A 22,515-nucleotide genomic window follows, 5' to 3' on the forward strand; every position below is an offset into this window, starting at 1 on the left:
AAGAAAAGGTAAAGAGAGCAATTACAAAAGAGTAATGGTCATCTGGTCATTTCTCTAATATTAATATGTGTATATATATTTTAAATGGATGAACTTGTATTTCATTTACAATTTCGTATCCAATCTTAACACCTAAAAATGCAATATATGCATATTCCTGTGTCATCAAAACTCTCTGTAAATAAAGTTTAAAAAGTTTTATAAAATTCTACTTTGATAATTTACTTAACCTATGTCCTATTATTGTACAAAATAATGCTTTGATGAATATCTTTGTATATAAACATTTGATGCATTTTTGAAATTTTTCTTAGGAGAGATTCCTAAAAGTCCAAGGGTATGAAAATGTTAAGACACATGGTCTACCTTTCCAGAATAGTTGCATCCATTTGCATTTCTACCAGCAGCAAATGCATGCCGGTGTCACACTGTTGTGTGCTTTTAGTATTTTTAAAAATTCTATATAAATGATAAGATGAAAGGCAATATCAGGTCCCACTGATCAAGCTCATTCTGAATGGCAGTTCAATATTCTGGGGACTTTAGCTGTTTGAATCCTACACCGTCCATTCCCCAGAGTCAGAAGTAACTTGCATGATGCGAATCTATCATTCAATACTATTTTTGAGTGCCGCAGTCCTCTGCTAGAATCTGGGGATGTAGAGATAAACAAGCCATGGTCCCAAAATATAAAGCAGAGTTTTTCAACTGGTATGCCTAGGCATTTGTGTGTGCTAAGATATTGAGCTCCTCGGCCTTTGGGGCACCTAGGAGGAGCCTGAGATGGCAAGGACCACTGGGTTGGTCACTTCCGACAGGTAGCACACTTCTCTACCTACTGCAGTGTGCCACAAAATATTATCATTTTCCATGTGGGACAAATGTAGGGAAGCATTGCCTCCTGGTCATCTTGATGTCTTGCCACGTCTCCGTATTCCTCAGAAGTACAGATTCATGGGAAGAACGAATATTTTGTGCATCTACTAGTCTTTCTTCATAGCTCCTGCCTCCTCACAAACACTTCCTGCTCCTGATGGTGGTGGATACTCATATTCTTTTTGGTCTACAAATAACTTGATAGAAGTCAATATTCCTTACTGCAGACTCAAGCAAACTGTTTGCAAAGCTGCAGGACTACCTTGGGCAAGGAAAATCTCTTCTGAAAGGTTACAAAATGTATTGGCAACACTCTGTATCACAATGGAAAAGATCACATTTTCAGATATCTTTAGAAATAAAAAGAGGCCCCCTGTGTATTCAAAACTAGGTTTATACCCAGAATTGGAATCAGTGCCACAGTTTGATCTCGCCCATTTTTTTTTTTTTTGCAACTAAGAGGAAATAATTTGTGTTGATCACAATGACATTTGCCTGTTTTCTCACTCACTAGAGTATGGGTTTAGGCAGTGGGGAAATCAGGCATATGAGTAAATCAACATGAAATGACGGTAGAGGCACATGGCTCCCGAGTCTTTTTAGGTTTTTCTCATCTGGCAGCAGCTTGGTCATTTAAAATGCTTTCCCCTGGATTCTGTCCATTTCCTTTGTAATGACTGTACATCAGAATTTGGAATAATTTTGACAGTATTTCTTATTTGGTTACAAATATTGTTTTGTGACATTTTTATGTAAGTTGATTTATTCAAGCCAATATTGACTCCACAGTCTATTTTCCCTTTTGGAGAGTGTGTGTGTGTGTTTGTGTGCGTGTTTGCCAGGCATAATTTGGATAATACGCAATATGTGCAATGATGTTTGAAGGTGGGATGTATAGCTATTTAGATATATAGATAGTTTACATTACTTTTTCCAAAACTTACTTGCCCATATTGAAATCATTTATTAGTTTGGCTTTGTCACATAGCATCAGAAAATCTGTTTATAGTTTATTCCAGTTGATCCAAACATTTTATTACAAGGAAGAACTTAATATTTCCTGCAAGATAGGGCATTTCAGAGTGCAATACTTCCCTCAGATAATTTATCAAAATAGCAAATAAAAAGTCTTAAAATGGAACTCTAGAGAATCCTAGAGTTTATTCCTTTCCTTCTGGAGAAGTGATTATTTGTCTCTATCATTTGTTCCCTGTCTCTCAGCCATGTCATTATCCATGACATGAATAGTCTAATCCCATGACAATCTGACAGAAACAATATAGCTAGTTCAGCTTTGACCTACATGCCACAATGTACTAAATGACATAAGGAATGTTGTATGAACTAAGGAGCTATACAAATGTTGGCTATTCCTTTTGTCTTAGAACAACAACTGAATAAAAATATTTAATGGTTGCTGCTCAGGGTTTAATCTTTCATGGTTATATCTTTAGAAATATAAACATATTAAAATGTAGCAAAAGCTAATATTATTTGGTAGGAGTAGGTTAATAAATGCTGCTAATAATAGTAATCATATTAAACTAAATTTAGGGGGTCACTATTTCGGTTAATTTTAAATCTAGAAAAAATTAAATTCTCTGTTAATTGAGAATCTTGGGCTTCTCTTGTGGAATGGTACTCAATGTAAGAAATAGATGTCCAGACCGTAATTAGGTTTTGTTTTGGAATTATATATATAATTGTATAGAATGATTGTGTTAAAAAATCTTTAATGTGAAATTAGGAACATAATTTAGAAGAGTTCTTTTCATGGATCAATGTGTCAGTGGTTTTAAACATAGACAAAAATAAAGTTTTAAATTGTATTTATAGCCAAGTGCCACCATGATTTCAAAACATTACAATTTCTTTAAAGTGACCATTTTAGGTGCTTTGTTTTGGGACTGTTATCAAATACATTATACAACATTCAGTGTTTTCCATTTCTAATAAAAATGAATTGCTAATTAAGTGTGGAGTGTGTACAGTTTTTAATTTTAGTGATTTTTTTTCAATGAATTTTATTATTATATTTGATAGATTGATAAAGTGTTTGCAAATCAGTATGGTATAATTGGGAATTTAGGCTTTGGAGTCAAGCAAACATGGGTGTTTAACCCAGCCCTGTTTCTTGTTACTTATGTGACCTTAGACAAGTTGTTTAACTTATCCACACCTCAGTTTCTTCACCTGTAAAAATGGGATGATAGTAATAGCACCTTCAGAATTGCATGACTATTAAATGAGATAATCCAGATAAAGAGCTTAACACAGCATCTGGCACATAATAGGTATTGCACAAATAATTCTTCCTCCTCCTACTTCTTGTTAGTATCATTATTTTTTAAATTATTTTCTTCATTCTTTTTTTGTTTGTCAACAAATTTGGTACTACCTACAACAGGATTTAAGCAGCTTCAGTTGCTGAGATCTTACGTTATTCTGAGGGTATTATAAAAATCTCATTGGGTGAGAAAATTTTCCCCAGGAAATATTTGAGAAGCAAAAGACAAGAGAAGTAGGAGAAGAGTAGGTATTTTATTTGGATGTATTATCCCCAAAGATGTGTTGGGCCTCTCCCATATTTCTTTTCTCTCATACTGGGCTACCACCATACTGCAGTGTGAAACTATTTTACGCTGCCAAACTATGGAAGTGGGCTTAGAGGAACTGATGATATTGGGGGTCCACATTTCATGGTTGTATTCTTCTTTGTATTTACAAAACACTGTCATGTGAGAGAACAGAAATGGATTACATTACTGACTGTACATAAATTTTGCAAGCCTATTCCGCTCCCCCTCCTCTCCCCACAAACCATGTACAAAGCACAGTGGAAAGTTCAGTGGCCTGGAAAAAGGAAATTTGAATCTTAGGCCCAACTAAGAAATTCCAGTTCTGATACCAACTAGCTGTGGGACCTGGGAAAATCTCTTAACCCAGTATCTTAATGCTGGCTGCACATTCAATTACTCTGGGAGGATTTTTAAAGGCACTGATGTTGGGCCCCACTTCTGAAGATTCTAAATACTCAAAGCATTGATAAAGCTCTCCAGGTGATTTAAATGTGCAGTTGGGGTTAGGAATCACTGCAAAAGCTCTGTGAGCCTTAGTATCCTCAGATCCACAATGGCACTCCTCAGAAGATTAATAGTAACTGCCTTCTCTGTGTCACAATGTTAAGGATTGTATTAGTTTGCCAGGGCTGCAGTGACAAATACCACTCAATGAGATGCTTTAAACAATATTGGGTCACGGTGTTAGAAGCCAGAAGTCTTAAATCAAGGCCTCGGCAAGGCTATGCTTTCTCCTGGGACAATACCATTCGGGTGCTGGCTTGTCAGAATCCTTGGGGTTCCTTGGCTTGCATCTCTGCTTCCCATCACTTGGCAATGTCCTTGGCTTCCTCCATGGAAGGGAAGACTGTATCAGAATTTCTTCTGCTTATAAAGGACTCCAGGGATACAGATAAGGACCAAGCTAATTCAGTTGGTCCACACCTTAACTCAAGATAACATTTTCAAAAGTTCCTATTTATAAATGGTTCACATCCACAGGAATGCGGATTAAGATTAAGAACATGTCTTTGTTGGAGTACATAATTCAATCTACCTCAAGGATTAAATAAAATAATATAGATACAAGCACTTTGCAATGTGCAAAGGCACAGTAATTATTAGAATAAACATTAGTCAAGGGTTTAGCTATTGTTATTAGGCATATGGGGGGATTATCATTAGTACATTGATTTTCTTGCTGGAGTTCTAACTTTTTCAGGTGAAATTCAGTTGCTGCCTCTAAAAGCAGTTGAAGTCCCCCTACCTGCCCCGTCTTGGCCCCCCACAATTAGCATGTGGTAATTTAGATGTCTGAGATAGTCACACAACTCAAGCATATTTACTTCTGCAGAACCTCCTAATGCTGCTTCTGTGACCCCAGTGAGAGCTTAATAATTACAGATTGACTTAGTGATTATTCCTAATAAACACAATTCTTCGAAGTTTTGTAGAGCACATACCATTACCATAAATCATCACATGCTTGTTTATCCCTTTGTGCCACAACTTTTGTAAATGCCCCAGACTTTGGGATAAACAAACCTAATGTTTTCATAGTAGGGAGGAAAAATCAACTGTTTTTCAAATTTAACCTCTTTTCTCAGGAATTCCCAATTAATACTCGTTTAATTTAAATTCCCTTTAAGAACTTAATTTGATGTTTTTTCCAGTGGTTGTTTGCCTTCAGGTATTTTCATGGTTTGATACTTTGATACATTTTTTTCTGTTTAATTACTCCACTAGATTTATTAAGAAATGTCTGTTACCACTGCAGTTCCAGTAATGAATACTTTTTCTCCTCAATAGTGTTGGAATAAGACACATCTTGATTTCTGAACCTGTCCCAGTGTGGTCTAGCCTTCAGAATGAGCTATAGTATATATAACACAGACTTGCAAGCTTATTTTTCATGAACTTGAAGTTTGCCTGTGACATAAGGTGTGGTTCTGCTGAGTGTGTTTGGAGCGCGTACTTGCTGCCCCACAGCCCCTCTTCAGGATTGAATTTGAGGAACATGGGCAAATCAACAGGTGTGACAGGCTCCAGGCAGGGCTGGGGCTGTCAGTGTGTGTGTTACTCCATCCTCTGACCTGTCACGGTTGTAGCATCCATTCAACATCTCTCTGCTCACCAGGAATGTATCTTGGCAAACCAAGAGTCATCTGGCATCTTTCTAGCATCTCCGCTTTTCTGATGAATGATGTCTGACATTTTCCCCACTATCTAAGTCTAGGAATTAGCTCTAAAAGGAGGAATGCTCTTTTTCCTTAGGATCCCTTCAAGTGATGAACATCTATTAAGAATTTGGTAGGTACTTATTGGTTAAATGAATAGCTGAAATACAGTGAAAAGCAACCACTTCAGAATTAGAGCCATGGATATTGTTGACACATTTTCTTTCCTTTTCTGCTGACAAGTATAGGAGATAACATAGTTGATGAATAATTTTACCTTAAGAGTGTCTATCTATCTATCTATCTATCCATTTATCAATGCTGACTCTATTCCAGGTACTGTACTAGGCTCTGTGGATTCAGGGATGACTGGGACACAGCCTCTCTCTCAGTACCTTATGATAGGGTAGAGATGATATGTACATAAATGAATAGAGAGCAAAGCAGTAGGTGGCAAGTGATTAAGAAAGTTACTAAATATTATGAGACCATAGAGGAGAATATTTAGAAATAAATTCTATAACAATAAAATTCCAATCTACCTAATGAGAATACTACTAAATCCAACAAATTGACCAAGTAAAGAACATTTGATTCTGTTTTTTAGCCTTCCCTTAAATATATGGTGTGGATTGAATTGCGCACCCCAGTTTGGACATGTTCTTCGTCTTGGTCTGCATCAGTTAAGGTGTGATCCAGCTGAATCAGTTTGGGCTTTAATCTGGATTACTGGAGTCCTTTATAAGCAGAGCAAAAGTCAGATGATGAGAGAATCCATGGAGAACAGTCAGAAGCTGAAAGTTAACTGAACCTGCAAGAGCAAGAAGACACTGCCATGTGTATTGCCATGTGACAGAAAAGCCAAGGACCAGAGATCACTGACAGCCAGATCCAGAGAGCCATAGTGGTAGCCTTGTTGATGCCTCAATTTTCAACTGCTCCTGGCCTCAAAACCATGAGACAATACATTTCCATTGCTTAAGTCAACCCATTGCATGGTATTTGTTTTAGCAGCCAGAAACCAAAACATATGGTGTAAGTATCAACCTTCCAGTAAATTTTCCTAAGTGATTTACTCCATCCTGACTCACTGTCTTAGTTACTGATATATTATCTTGCCTCCAGCAATGCTGTAAACAGCAAAGTTCTGTAAATAACTGTAATCTTTTGATTATAGTGTATAACATCCCTCTTTGTAAACACCACCCTTCCCCATTATTAGAAATGAAATCGAATCCTCATTCTTTACCCCAGGTACATAGAAAGATGGCTTATATCCAGTGGATGTTCAGTCAGTTTGGATGGTATGTTTATTTATTGGAATAGGCTTTGAAAGGTTGTCACTCAAATTTCAAGAGATGCCTTGCAAACAATTTTGCATCTCAGCATCTTTCTCCTTTCATTTCCTTCTCCCTTCCCATTCTTTGTATACCTCCTTTCTGGCCTCCTACCTCCCGGGCCCTTTTTCAGGATGTATATTATACTGAATATTAATCGGGTGAATCTGGCCAGGACATGCTTGTATTAAAGGAGACACTTGCAAATAGAGACTTGCAAGTAGGGTTAGGAGGTGGGAGAGTTCACCAACCTGCCCTAAATGTGACTCCTGCTTGTGTGTATCGCCCACTTGCTCATTCACTCATCACGCATTTTGAGTGCTTCCTCTGTGCTACAAACACCAAGCTAGTTCCTGGGGACACAATGGTGGGCAAAAAGGAAAACTGTCTCTGCCTTCCTATGGTGGAGACAGCATTAATTACAAATTTACATGAATAAATGTGTGACAAATTAATATCCTAGGTCTGATATAGAGAGGAAGAGCTAATGTTAGTGCCTAATTCCTTAACAGCTCTGTGATTTCAGGTCTCTGTGTTTCTCTCCGTGTGAGTCTTTGTCTCTCTCCCTCCCTCGTTGCTCTTTGTTAAGTGGGAATGGAGAAGATGGCTAACAGTAGTTCTGTCATGGCTAAAGTGCTTTATACTCACATTCTTTCTTTAAATCATGGAATTCTTGATCCCCCAAGTAGATGTTATCTCCATTTTAAATATAAATAACGGATTAAGACAATATTACGTTATCCAGACTGTCGTTGGGAGGGTGAATAAATGAATGCTTGCACCGTGGGAATTTTGGGGCAGAAATACGTCACAGGCCCCTAATTTGAAGCAGTCAGATTTAGTGCCTGCTAAACCACCTAAATCAAGAACCTCGGATTTAAATTTTTTTACAAAGCGGAAACCACCCCGCCTCCCCCTCCCCCTTTTTCTCTGCAGAAGTCAGGACTGTATCTTAAAATTGGAAATATGTCCTCCCAAACGCATGCCCACCCATGGTTGACAAACGGCGCGTTCCCAAGGTAGCGGCCACACGCTCAGTTTCTAATCTTTGTATTTCTTCGCCGCCGGAATTTCTAAGTCTTCTCGAATACGCCCAGTCATACTTTCTGAACTTCTGAGCTAACGCCTTCCGGTTTCATACGCTTTCCGCAAAGCCCCTAGGGACAGGTAGGGAGGACACCGGCCAGAGCCGGGCGCCCCAGTGCGGGGGACTCCTGCGCAGGGAAACTGGCTTCCCGCGGGGCTCTCCGCGTCAGCGCGCCAGCCAGCCAGCGACACGCAAACGTGGTTCCTCAGCCCGCGTCCCACCCGCTGCCTTGAACTGAATGAAGAGCAGAGCTATTTTTACCTTCCCGGCTGCAATCCTTTATATTTATTTGCAGGAAGGAAGTAAACAAAGGATTAAGAAGGAAGTGCTTGGCATTAGTTTTTCCCGAGCAGGAGAGAGTTGGAAGAGAAGGGTGTGTGAGGTCTCCGGTTGTGAAAAAGGTTGTGAAAAAGGCAGGTGGAGTCCTCTGCTGCTGATTTTCTCCAGACCATCCATCTCTAGCCTGGAAGCACCCCATTCTTTTTTCTCTCTGGCTCATCCTTGTCTTCCAGCTGCCACCTCCACCCGCCCCCACCTCTGGAGGTGCCACCGTCACCTCTGATGTTGCCGGGGATGCTGCATCACTCTGCTGCTTTTATTTTGTTTCCCCGACAATGAAACATGCGCAGTGCGTCCTCTGCCAGGCAACAGTATCAGCATCAGGACCCAAAGCCGCGCTCGGGCGCGCTCTCCGGGGCGGGGCGCACGCCCGAGCCGCGCGTCTCCGCGGCCGCTCGCTCCCGCTCGTCGCCTCAGCATCTTCAGCCCCGGCAACAGCCTCCGCAGTTGCTGGAGCGGCCGCGCCCGCGGCAGGGAAGAAGCAGCAGTTGGGGAGGCTCCAAGTTGGCGGAGCGGCGGGGACTCCTGGATTCTTCAGCGCCCTGCCCCGGGACGGGCTGAGAGACGAGCAGGGAAGGGCCCGCCTCCCGGCCCCGAGCCCCGAGCCTGTGGCAGCACCATGCACGCCGAGTCGGCGTGACCGGCTCCGCCCGCAGCTTCCCCGCTCCCTGCGCCTGCCGGGCGACCTGCAGCCCAGCCCGACACTCTCGCTGGCCACACCGAACGGCGCCCGGGAGCTATGAGCCATGAAGCCGCCAGGCAGCAGTTCCCGGCGGTCGCCTCTGGCGGGCGGCAGCCTCCGCGGCACCTCCTGCATCCCCTGCGGCGGCCCCGCCGGCCTGGCGCCTACCTGCGTCCTGGTCCGCGCGCCGCCTTGCCGCATGCTCCTCATGCTTCTCCTGCTGCCTCCTTTCGCCTCCTCGTCCCGGCCCCGCGCTTGGGGGACAGCTGCAGCCAGCGGTGGGTATGGCCCCGGTGCCCGTTGCGTTGCCTTCCCGGCGGGGTCTTGCAGAGAGGAAAGCGAAGGGCACGCGGGTCCGTGCGCCCCGGACACTACACCGGTTCGGCCTGTCAGTGCCTCCCTGCCTCCCAGTTCACTCCTCATTCCCCAAACCCACGTCGTTCCAGCTCACTTTTTGAAGTCCATTTCTTTTGTATCCACTAAAACCCTTTCCAGTTTCCATTGGTACCACTGGAAGGTATTTAGTGAATCCCGGGTCCCTCACCGATCTCTTCGCAACTTGGCTGAGGGGAAACCGGTGCATGGGAAAGTGCAGCTAGGGTGCAAGTTGCTTCTTGCGTGGTGGAGTCTTAATGTTAATGCAAGAAGGTTGTAATAGTGGTAATGGGTTGTTTCTTCAAATTTCCTACCAATTTTATTCACTGCTGTTGGAATTAAGGTGAGGAGGGATACTTGGGAGATATACACTTTTGGTTGTGATTTCTCAAATACTTGTCACTATAATGAACAGTTAATATAATATTTAATAATATAATGTTTAAATATATTGATGATTGAAAAATCACTGAAAGCTGAAAGCAGGCCTTGTCAGGAAAAAAAGAAGAAATTGGAAAGTTGCCACCATATGCATCCCCCTGCTCATTTCAAAATTAAAAGAAAAGAGAATTGTTAAAAGAATCAATTAGCATTCTGTGTCCATGAATTCAGTACTTAGTTATTTTAGGAGCGTTGTTAGCTCTCAGATGGGGTATAAATAGGCCGAGTACAGTTGAGCTTCTGTAGTCTCACAGAAGGAGTGAAGATGAGGGTCAGAACCCACTAGCATGTTCATTTAGTGACTCTTCCCTCAAATTCATTCGCCTCCTCCCTCCCCCTTTAGGAGTATAGATTCGTGACTGGTTGGAAAATGTGCATGTAACACAAATTAAAAAAAAACAAAATAAAACTCAGTACATTATTGTACAAGACTTATTAGCTGTGTTAACCTACCCAGGCCATTTAACTGTTGGAATAACTTGCTTTACTCTGTCTCTGCTCAGCTGCTTATAAATGGAAAACTTTGTTTTTGCTGGAAAAGTGCATTTTAGTACTTATATATTTATGGAGTTTGTGTGTGTGTGTTTGTGCTTTCTCCCTCCATCAGCTCCGCATTGGAATGAAACTGCAGAAAAAAATTTGGGAATCCTGGCAGATGAAGACAGAACATTGCAACAGAATAGCAGCAGTAATATCAGTTATAGCAATGCAATGCAGAAAGAAATTACACTGCCTTCAAGACTCATATATTACATTAACCAAGACTCGGAAAGCCCCTACCATGTTCTAGACACAAAGGCAAGACACCAGCAAAAACATAACAAGGTAGGGGGCCTGGTGTGCAAAAGTAGTTGCCATGAAGAGTTTTCCTTTGATTTGATTTCCTGCCAGAATATGATTTCACAAATTTTACTGCAGCACTTATCAGGAAAGCAATTATTATTGATAGGAGAGAAACTAGAGGGAATTAAGCTGGGATCTACTGGGATAGGATTGCTGTTTGTTTCTTTCTCTGGCTTTAAACTGGAATTGGAATTTTCTTATTGCTTCTTTAGCTTAACAGCCGAAATGTGATCCATGTTTCCTTCAGGTGGATTGGACACTGAGCAGTAGTTCAGTGTATGTTTATGGTCCTGACTTGTTTCTGTGTCGATTTATGTAAGGATGCGGTATTCTGTCTGATGATATAGAAACTGCTTTTGGTCTGCACACTTAGGATTGTTGTAAGAGACAACTTGGCTGTGGTTTCCCCATCAGTTAGTTGTTCACTTAGAAATGGAATGTTTAAATTGAAGCAACTTCTTTATTTAATTGATGCAATGAACTTTTTATTTATATTATCAGTAGGTAAGCAATTTGACATTTTAAAAGATAATTGTCAATAGAAACACATTATTTACATAACATAGAAAACAGTTTTGGTTGGGTTAATCCTTCAAGACTTAATCTGCCTTAACTGTGAGCAGTCACTTCCCTTTTTCAAGTTGGTTCTGAAAGTGGCACCAATTTTAAAAAGGCATTCACTGGAAGATAAAAATTTATTCACTGGAAGATAAACTTAATACCAAGTTTAAAGGACTTTTTTCCTACTTACTATTCTGTATTTGAATTAATAATATATTAGATCCCGAGCAGATTTACACAGTGGTTGTCAGACCCTCTGTTCTTCATCAGGAGCAGAAAATAAAGCCTGCATGTCAAATATTTCATTTTGAATTGTACCTGTGCAGTTGAGAAGAGCAGTAACTGTCTAAACTTCTAGGATTTAAGAAAAGTATCTGTGATTTACATCATCTTTTTGTTTTCTAAAAGATAGGCAAGTGGTATCAGTATTTATCCCCGTTTTACACATTGAGAAATAAAAAACTAAGGCTTTTAGATGATTTTCCCAACATTGTAAAGTAGTTAATATAAAATTCAGGAGGCCTAAATATTGTGTTTTTATTGTTTCTGACAAGTCAGATGTCAGAGAAAATGCTTCTTTCATATTTAATATTACTGGAGAAGTTAACTTTGTTTCATGTTATTATGAAGTGACTAGTTCTCATGTTGACTGAGATAAATGGGTCTGTTTTTTTCGACAGCCCCTTTTCCCATAAGCTACTCTGTAACTTAATGGGCTGACTCCTAGATCAGGTCTACCCATTTGTCTTATTGATGTGAGAAGTGGGTGATGTCATTAAGGAACAGAAATCCAAGGCCCTCTTGATAAAATGCAGTGAGGCCTATTTTATGGCTTTCCTAATAAATGAGGTCTTTTGTGGTTAAGTGACTGCCTTGAAAACTCCAGTGCCTTTGCATAGAGTGCTGAAGGAAGAAAAAACTACCTCAAAATCTATTTTAAAGAATGCTGAAGCTTCCCTGAGCTGAGGCTCAAAAGAAATATCAGCGGACCTCTTTATAATTCAGATGTTGGAGGCTATGACTAATGCCTGTCTTACAGTCTAACCTTATATGTTTGGTTTTGTAGCACATGATTTTACTATAATATATCTGAATTTCTGTGATAATAAAGACTGTTGAAACTTTACCCACCACTCATGTAGAGGAATAAATTTCTCATTATGAAACACCTACTTGATGTTGGAATGATTCTACCTCCCCATACCAACTCCACATGGTGGCTGGTTTGTTTTATAGGTAGACACTTAATAATGTTTACCCAGAAATTATATTTGAAAGCATTTTTTTCTCCTTTTCTCATCAGTTCAACAAACATTTGTTGCCCATTTCTCTTATGCAAAGCAGAGTGCTAAGAATCAAAGGATAAGAGATATAAGGTACAAGGATGATAAAAGCATGGTCTGTGCTCCAGGAGACACAAAAATGAGATAAGTGAGACTCCAAACAGTGCTTCTTCTGTAGAGGTATAACAGTGTTCTTATTTGGTGGGTTCTGAAATTTCCATTTGTGTTCTGTGATTTCCCTTTTACTTGTGTTTTTAAGCATCTCTTAAACTAGTTGACAAAAAGTGTTTCATATGGTTTCTGCTATTATCTTAGGTTGACTTGCTTCATGATAGTGATGAGAGACGTACTTCTCAGTTCAGCTGCTTTACAAATGTTTCAGCAGGGGCAAAAGTATAGCATTTTATAATTTTTGCTTTTATAAAAAGAAGTTTTGATTTTAATATCTGTGTAATATGTACCTTTTTTCTCCCCTGATTTCATTGCACTCAAGCACATTTTAATGAATGCCTTAGAAATGCTGAATCACTCTGCCACTCTCATGGATCTCTAGATTGGGGGTGGAAGTGGAGAGGAAATTCACAGATACAGGTTACAAGGCAGAGCTCTGAATTTATGTCTGAAGAAATTTCATAAATATTCAATATTGATCAATCCTTATTACTTTATAGCTGTGAAAGTTAAAATGTTTATTAACTCTTTCAAAAATGGTGTGTTTAAAAGCAGATTGTGCAAAGCACCTCTATACATATCAGCGTTTCTGAAAACCTTAAAGTTTTCTTTGTCAAAGAATATTTAGGGATCTTTTTATCTTCACATGGGGTGATGTATAGCTTATTGTCCAAACTGTGCTATTTTTGAGAGTGAAAGTAAGCACTATTAATAATTATGCCAGGACAGTAAGTATATGTGAAGATGGTCCGAAACAGTCAGGGAATATGGTCATCTCAGATCTAAACAGTTATGTTCCTTGATTTTTGGTACTTATCAATTAATTACTAGACATAAGCGTTTAGTTGACAATTAATATAACATATGAATAAAATGGACCATGCATTTGGAAAAGGGAAGAAACACTTTAGAGCCATTCATTAATTTGTTGTGAGATAATCCTGTGGTTCTGTTCCCAGGAAAGTTAAGGAACCTTTTCCTAAATCTTTCCTTTAGTCAAAAATTACTTGTCTTGTATCCTATTTCCTTAAGATTCTTTTCTCTTTCAGTGAGAAGGGATGGAAGAGGTATATTTTACCTGGGTGAAGGTAAAGGGCATCTCCTTTGACTTTAATCTGCCTGAGTATGGCTCAGTCTTTTGTTGTGCTCCCCAACCCCCGTCTCCCCAGGTTTGCGTCTTGAGCATAAGAGGAGAGAGAAAAGTTTAAGTGATTAGATCTTGGTCATTATTTTTTCTTCCTTCTCCACTCTACGACAAGACTGGTTTGAGGTTCCTTGACTGTCCAGAAGCTAGCTGCTCCATTGTTCTTGGATGTGAGACAGCAGAAAGAGGAGCTGGGGAGAGGGGGTCTGAGTGTCTGACCCATGAGATGCTATCACACTTTTTAGAGTTCTGGAACTCTGGCCCTTTCAGGGATTAATTTTTAAAAATCAATAGAAAGTTCTAGAGAGTGGAACATGGGGAAAATGTTCCCTTCTGGAAGTTTCATTAATAAGCACGGGTTTCAGTTAAGGAATAGTTTATAAAAATCTTATGGCATATATTGTGAAAACTGCTATGCTTCTTCCTAACTCAGTTATATGAATTTGGTTGGTTGTTAAGTCTGAATTGTCACAGGGAGCTTTTTTTTCCTTTCCTGCTCAGTCCCTATGGGAGGTTTTGTTTTGACTCTGTTCCCTAGCTCTTCTCTCCCATAAAGTCTAGACCATTTTTGATCATTTCAGCCTGGACTGATTTGACTGCCACCATGCTTTCCAGCAGCCCAAGGCTGAGCTGTGCTAGTGAGAAGTCTTGCTTCAATATGTGTCCCTAAATGTTTTCTGCTCTTTCTCCTTATGGATTGACTCATTCCTACTAACTGTTTACCTCTAGTGTCATTCTGTCTCCATTTATTCTCACATTTTGTTAACAGATTGGCCATTGTCTTTCTCTCTACAGCCAGCAGCTGGTCAGAAATTACCCAGGAGCATCTGCACAATGGCATTGCCGAGGGCTGGTGGCATCACCCAATGTGAGGGCTAAGTTTGTCAGGAAGAGAGCTGTCCTTGCTTTCCGATTTTTCTCATCAGTATCACTGTTTTCTCAGCAAAGAGGGAGCCTTAGAGTTATCTTTGACTCTTATCTCTCCTTCAGCTCCTTTCTATAAATAGTTACTCATTAAGTCTTGATGTTTCTTCCTTGAATCCATCCCTCCTCCTCTCTCTGCATTGTATTCCTGTCATTGCCTCTTGTCTCTTTCTCTGTCAATCCATCAGTCCCACTGCTGACAGATTAATTTTCATGGAACACTTATTTCATCATATGACTCCTTTTATCCGCATTCAACAAGCATAATTCAGCTAGTTGAATTTTACTTGTGGAGTGAAAGAGAGGCTGTGAACGGCTCTGGAGAGCTGCTCCTCTCCTTTTGAGTACCCACATTTGCCATATTCTTCTCTTTTCAGCATTTTTTTCCCAGGCATCTTTACACAAAGGTCAGTCCACAGCAGGAGTTGATTTTGTCTGGATGATTCCATTCATATCTGTTCAAAATCTGTGGCTAGTTATGGAAAACCCTTGTGGTAAATGGTAAGAACCAGTCTGCCAGTACTGTGTTCTCAGGCTGATGGTATAAATCCAAAATTCTGTTAAATTCTTGCTTCAGATGACCCTGTCATCGTCATCTTTAAGGTCTGAGTAATTAATCCCTCCCAGAGTAAATGTTTTCTGAATGAAAATACTTATATTCTTTTCAAGAATGTACATAATAATAAGGCTTTATTCACACAGAGTATTCATTTCACAGGTGATATGGCTACCCTTTAACCTTGTAAAAGACTCATTCATTCATATAATCCACTCATTTGTAATCCACTGAGTGTCTGAACTTTGCAATATTAAGGGAATCTTTGTGTTTAGAAGTTATATAAATTCAATATAATTCTAATAAAATTTAATGCTAGGAATAGTTTTATTAAAAGATGAGATCCAGTTATATTTTATTCAGAATAATGAGATGTTAAAAGCAGTCATGTTTATTCATGGTAAATTTGGATAAAGTTTTTGCTTTCTATAGATTAACATGAGAGGTCCATTATCCATCACTGGGTACCGAGTCTGGAACAGAGCCAAACCTGTGAATTAGCTGATAATGCTTCATAATAAGACTTGTTTATATAGGTGTCTTTTCTGGCTAAAGAGTGGGCAGAAGCTAATTTCCTCTTCTAGAGTATTACAAATTAATGAATTTGAGTACTCCTTTCAGTTCTATTATGAAAAACATTTGTTAATAAAATTACTTTAACTCCAACTGTTCTTTAAACCTTTTATTTAGAGATGAAAAGGATGGAAATTCAAACAGGTCTTCTCTACTGATAGAGACTAATTGCAGAGTAGTTAAGTTCAAAGAAACCAGTGAGCAAAGAGAAGTATACTTGGGACTTTATGACTTGTGACTGTATTGATCTTTAGCTTTGATCTGTATTTTTACTGGGGACATTTACCTTTTGCTTGTTTGCAAGAGAGTGTCTACTTTAGGAGTTTTTGGTGCACATTTTAAATCCTAGTGGGAACAAGGTCATCATATACTCTTGGACCACCTCTGTCTACCCTCAGTAGGGCTAAAGACTAACTTTAGTGATAGTCAAATCTAAGCACAGCTAGAGGCATGACATGAAAAACATCCCGGAGCTACAGAGAAATTGAGTTTTGGTATCTCTTCCAGTGTTTCCTTTCCTTTAGTGTGGAAATTGAAGAATTTGCTGAATCAAGTTGTAGTTTGGATCACTTAAGTGGGTGCTTTGTGCTGTCTTTTTAGTGTAAACAAGACTATTAATACCATATACTTTAATAGTTCTATTACAGGGGGACTCATGTAAGACAATCACTGCTTAGTAAAGTCTTCATCCCCCATGTGTCGCATTGCTCCTTTCTTTTTTCCATTAAGTAGAATGCATTAAATCAACTTGAAATTCAGTTTTCCAATGCATTGGTAGTAACAAATAAAATACATTGTCTTTGTATTAAATCTAATTAGTTTTATCAAGACACTTTAATATCTATAATCTCGCTTGGTCCTCAAAATGATTATTATTTCTGAGGAAACTAGGGTCAAAGAGGTTAGGTAAATTGCTCTAGGTCTTAGGAATTATTGACATGACAAGAATGACCAGAACCTTGGTATGTAGACTTCCAGTCCTTGTTCTTTCTAATCACATTTCTGTGGGTTGAATAGGAACATTTCTATTCCTTTTATATACCTTCCCTTTTGATGATAAGGACCTGTCAACTAATTACACCTTGTGTGCACACTCACACTTAACCATTTCTGGCTTCCTCTAGCAACCAATTGGTTTTGTCCCCCCAACCCCATATGAGTACTCTACACAAATAATTTTGTTTAAAATGCTGGCATTTAAAAAATATATATTTTGCTTATCTCCTTATCTTATTAATCTTCTTTAATTTTCTTTTTTCTCTGTCATATTTTTCTTCTTATTTACTGAACAAGCATTTCCAAAGTTAGACATTTGAACCATTCTAGAAATGGCTTTTTTAAAAAAAATATTCTCTAATACAGTGGTCAGTGGCTTGAAATAGATCTTCAAAACAAGCTGAATTTAAGAATTGGCTAATTTACCCTCCATTTTTGCTAATTAAAGAAATGACATAATACCCAATTTAAACTTTTTGTCAGCATGTGATAACCAGTGTTTCCATAATGACATGGTATTATTTCATCTCAGAGCGAGGAAATTGGCATCTTAATGATCCAGTATAACCATTTGTGGAATAAATATGATCTATGATAGGCTGTTTAAAATGTCAAAAATTCCTTTGACTTCTCTTACTACCTCCATTGCCACCTAGTGGAGGAAGAATGGTTGGGGGGTCAAGAATCGTGGGGTCGAACAGACAATGCTGTTACCAGCTCTTTGACTTATTGCCACTCACAGCCCCAGCTTCCTTATCAATAACATGGACCTAACAATCCGGAGGATTGTGACTGCCTATATAGGATCATTCGTGTCAAATAGTTGGACAGTGCCAGAGATATAGGAAGTCCTCAGTCAGTGTTACTGATTAGTTATTGATAAGAGATCCAGAGAATCCAAGTTGGGAACTGCTCTTTTAGGGAATAAAGCATTTGTTTTAAGAAAAAAAGAAAGAAAGTAGGTTTTGGGGTAGTTAAGGGGACAATTTGGGGGAAGATCATTCCTGGTTTGGCTACAGATGAACTTGATTGATTCACTGCAGATGGAAGTAGTTGCTACTTCTTAGGAGTGAACACGTGAGAATGTGATGTGATGTCTCGGAGCCCGCAATCCCCTGAACCAGGCTGAGGCTGTAGTATGTAAACATGCTGCTCATACTCTGGGGAAGTTGAAGAGTTTCCCCTAAATCTTTGCAAATAATCAGGGTACTCCAGGCAGGGCTTAGAAAGCAGACATTTTGGTGTGTGTAAGGTGAACTGTTTTCTTTGCAGAGTTAACTGCCAAGGTGGGTATGGCATAGAACCAGTACTTATACTATAAATGGCATGCACTGGTATGGTAATTTCCCCAAGAAATGTCCCTGTTAGACATCCATGCACCTCTTTCCCCTCACTCCCCAGCAAAACCCCCCAAAACCCCAAGAAATGTTTTCATCCACCATTGGTAGTTTTCTGGCCTGGGAATGAAATGCAGCAATTTTAACACCAAAATGAATAGAGTGGTATACAGACCTTTCAACCAGAAAAAAGTTAGCAGGGTAAAAATATCAGAAATATGGTTCTGTTTTTTGTTTGACACTGGGAAAAAATTGAAAATTCGTTGCCAGGAGGTAAAATCTTGGGCTTTGTATCTTAACCAAGTAGAATTCATACACTGATTCCCCTCTTCTTATAAATTACAGTTAAAACCAGTTAGTGAACTCTGATTAAATACCTTGCTAATTACTGTGAGCTGCCCGTTGCAGTATAATGGACTCCCATCTCTGTAGAATGTAGTTAGAGGCATTTATCACTATTAGGCTGAATAAATGCAATCAATTGTTCCCTTCAGAACCAGTGGGACAGTAAGATGATGTCATCTTGTTATTTTTGGCTTTGCAGTGGTATGTAAGACATTTTATGGAAATGGTTAATTATTATTTTTTACCTTTCTACTTAACTGTTTTTTCTTTTTATTTATTTTATTTTGGACAGTAATCCTTTTAAGACCTACTGATACGTTTTAAGATTATTACCCAAACAGTATATTTATAAACTCTTTTCTGCCTGTCAAATCCTAAATTGTCTTTCCGTTTTAGTTTTTTAGAGTTCTTGGATTTCCCTTTAGCTGTTTCAAGACCCTAACATGTTTAAAAGTTTATGAACTTATTTGACTTATTTGTATGAAACACTTGTTTGTTACATTTGAGAATCAGTTCTTTCACAAACTTGGCGTAATCTCTTGATACCCGGACTTACATATGCAACTATTGAGATGATGTCTCTGCTTGGATGTTTAATAGGCACCTCAAACTTACGTCCAAAATGGAATTCTTGATTTTAACACCTCCAATCCCAACCTGCCCTTCCCAAGTTCTTCCCCAGCTAGGGCCAGTTGCTTAAGCCAAGCACGTTTAATCTTCTCTTTCTCTCAAATGCCTCTTTAAGCCATCACATCTTGTTGGCTCTACCTTCACATGCTATCCAGAATCTGACCACTTCTCACTGCCTTCATTGCTGCCAAGCTGGTCTAATCCACCATCACCTCTTGCTTGCATTATGAAACATCTTCCTTACTGGTATCCCTGCTTTTGTCCTGCCCCCATCCCCTGACTCCAGTTCCTCTTATTCATATCAAACAGACCTGTCTTTTAAATCCTATATCACATCATGTCATGCCTCAGCTCAACAACCTCTAGGGGCTTCCTGTCTTACTCAGGGTGATTTTTTTCCCCCAAAACATCATATGGTTGCTCAAGAAAATTAAACTACTGCTAGTTGTTGCTGTTGGACAGCAGGAAGTGCTCTTTTTTGTGTGTTCAAGCATAAGTTAGATGAATAAGATTTAAACATCCTTTTCACTAAGGATTAAAAAACCAGACTCCATATTTTAATTTAAAATTAAATTGTTTTCATTATTTCTTGCTCCATTCATATTTTAATTTAAAAATTTGTCCCCATTTTCACATTGTAGGGCCAACATGCAATTAAAATGGATTAAGTATTTTTTAATTGTAACAATCAAAAATAAAAGTAACCCCTAAACATTTTTATTGACCTTATGACATGTTCAAGATTATCTATCCAATGGCCTGTTAAAAGATTGTACTTTCTTGTTTGCCTCAGAAGTGGAGATGATGCTTCTGAACAATGAGCTAAAGAAGGGAAGTATTATTGCTGTAGTAAGAGTTAGTATCACAGTTTTTATTTCCATCAAAAGTGGTGCTTTCTTCTTGCTAGCTGAGGAAATTGCTAGAGGTCAAAGAAAAGAAGCTTGATAGTGGTGGCAGGAATCTTCACAGAAATTTCAGAGGGGGGCTCTTATGTCAGAGCTAAAGGAAACAGATTGTGCTTCAACCTTTGGACTTCATGGGGAGAGGACGATTCCAGAGAGGTGAGTACGACTAAGTTCTTAAAGGAAAATTGCTCAAAAGGGAGTATTTGGAGATGGTGTGCAGGAAGCTGAGATTTGCCAGTAGTTAATGGCTAAACAAATGGAGAATATTGTTTGAGAGGAAGAATGATGAATAGTTCAATTTTTGCTTGTTTTCTCTAATAGATTCCTTTAAAAGGGAGATGGCCTACTGTTAGAATAATTAATTTGTTGCATACTGGTTGAGGTATTTTGGGCAAGTCAGTGATCTCTGGATTTAAATTTCCTTATTTTAAAAATAAGGAGGTTGGGCTAAATTTGAGGATCTCAAACTGTAGTGTGTGTTGGAATCACCTGTGGGGAGGTTACAGAAAAAGTTTGAGTTAGTAGGTCTATATAGGAACCAGGGATCTGTTTTGTTATAAGCTTCAGGTGATTTTGATGTGGGTGAATTCAATCTCTAGAATCCCTTATTTGCCTGAATTTCTGTGAAATAGCCTCCAACAAGAGATGATCAGGTGTTTATCAGAACAGAGTAAATGTGGGAGTGGGCAGTCAAGTTAGGGATTGTTCATCATTCCAAGCATTAATGGAATAGCTGGCTCCTTGGGTTTGTTTGGGCATATTGGAAGAAGAATGGGAATTAGTAAGTGTGGACATTTATTAATTGAAGGCAGGAAGAGTAGCTGGCTCTAGGAGTGGTTGACATCAGGTAATTTGGGGAGAAGAGAGTTTTTGAAAAACTGGGGCAGAAGAGGGTCTAAGGAACAATGTTCAGCACAGAGGCTGCTGGTGGGATCATAGTGCTCCTCTGATTTATCACCAAGGAGTCCTTGAAAGGACAATTTCTGGTGAGAGAATGCTGGAGTAGTGTTAGAAATCAGAGGGAAGGAATATTACAGTCGAAAAACTGATGACCTATTTGCATATATAAACATGCACACCTACACATGTAAAATGAGTAGTTACTCTAATATATTTACTTACATGGTCTAAATATTTTGAGTTCAGAAAGGTATAAAATGAAAAGCAAGCCTCTTTACCTATCACTTCTGAAAGGCTGTTAAATTTCCATTCTAGTTATTTTACCATTAAATAGTTTGTATCTTCTCTATTTTTAGATCTCTTAACCTTAGATATTGTCTCATGCCTGCCTACAAAGGCAGAAGAACGTCTCACGATTTTGTTGTGCTCCTCTCTATCTTTCCCCTATCTCTGGATTTTAATTTCTTATGTATTTTGAATTTTCTGGTGGTTTTAGCAGGTAAATGAACTCAGAGGGGGTGGGACTAGGTTTAGAATTTTGTGCCTGTGGGGAACCCAGGAACAACAGCTGGAACACAAGTACAAGTAGTACAAGTACCCCTCCCCCCCTCCCCACCTTTGATGATTTGTTAAGAGTTCCTGCTGCAGGGTACAAGGCCTGGGAAGGCTGATGGTGAGGAAGGAAGAGAAATTTAGGATAGGGATTCATTCCTCCCCCTCCTCTTCCTCCTCCTCCTCCTCCTCTTCTTCCTCTTCTTTTTTTCTCCTTCCATTCATTCTTTTAAAGGTAAGGTGAAGAGCTTATTAGGAATTGTGTTCTGATCACAGTAGGAAGCCGTTGATGGGTTTTAAACAGGGAAGTAACATTATCTGGCTTGTATTTTAAAAAGATCATTCTAGCAGCTTTGTGGATGGTGGACTGTAGGGGGCAAGAGTGGAAGCAAGGAGACCAGTTAGGAGACACTCATGGTTGTTCAGGGCAGAGGTGGTGTGGCCTGGACTAGGGCAGTACAGAGAAATTGGAGGAAGTAGATAGATTTGGAATGTATTTTGGAGGTAGAGCCTCCAGATTGCTATTCATTTGGTGGTGGTGGTGGAGGCAGGTGAGTTAGAAAAGGAAAGGAGTTGCAGTAGACAGAATAGTGGCCCTGTAAGATGCCCACATCCTAAACCCCAGAACCTATGAATATGTTATTTTACATGGCAAAAGGGACTTTTGAAATTAAGGATCTTGACATGGGGAGAATATTCTGGATTACCTGAGTGGGCCCAGTGTAATCATAAGGTCCCTTATAAGAAGGAGGCCAGAGGGTCAGTCAGAGAAATATGTGAGGCAGAGGACAGAGTGATATGGCCACAAGCCAAGGAATGTGAACAGCCTCTAGAATTTGGAAAAGGCAACGAAAATTCTCCCCTAAAGCCTCCAGAAGGAAGTAGTTCTGTTGGTACTTTGACTTTAGACTTTAGATTTGATT

General features: G+C 39.3%; 1 protein-coding gene across 2 annotated transcripts in view; it reads left to right on the forward strand.

Annotated features, from left to right (window-relative positions):
- Positions 1-8,786: 8,786 nt before the first annotated feature.
- ADAM23 (ADAM metallopeptidase domain 23) overlaps positions 8,787-22,515 on the forward strand; it is a 166,427-nt gene continuing 152,698 nt past the window's right edge. For both annotated transcript variants that reach the window (XM_037849407.1, XM_037849408.1), the window contains exons 1-2: positions 8,787-9,334; positions 10,480-10,697. In XM_037849407.1, the coding sequence (XP_037705335.1) occupies positions 9,121-9,334; positions 10,480-10,697 (432 nt within the window). In that variant the 5' untranslated portion in view covers positions 8,787-9,120. The remainder of the gene's footprint in view (positions 9,335-10,479; positions 10,698-22,515) is intronic.

This window comes from Choloepus didactylus, chromosome 9, assembly GCF_015220235.1.
Source record: "Choloepus didactylus isolate mChoDid1 chromosome 9, mChoDid1.pri, whole genome shotgun sequence".
Classification (NCBI taxonomy): Eukaryota; Metazoa; Chordata; class Mammalia; order Pilosa; family Megalonychidae; genus Choloepus; species Choloepus didactylus.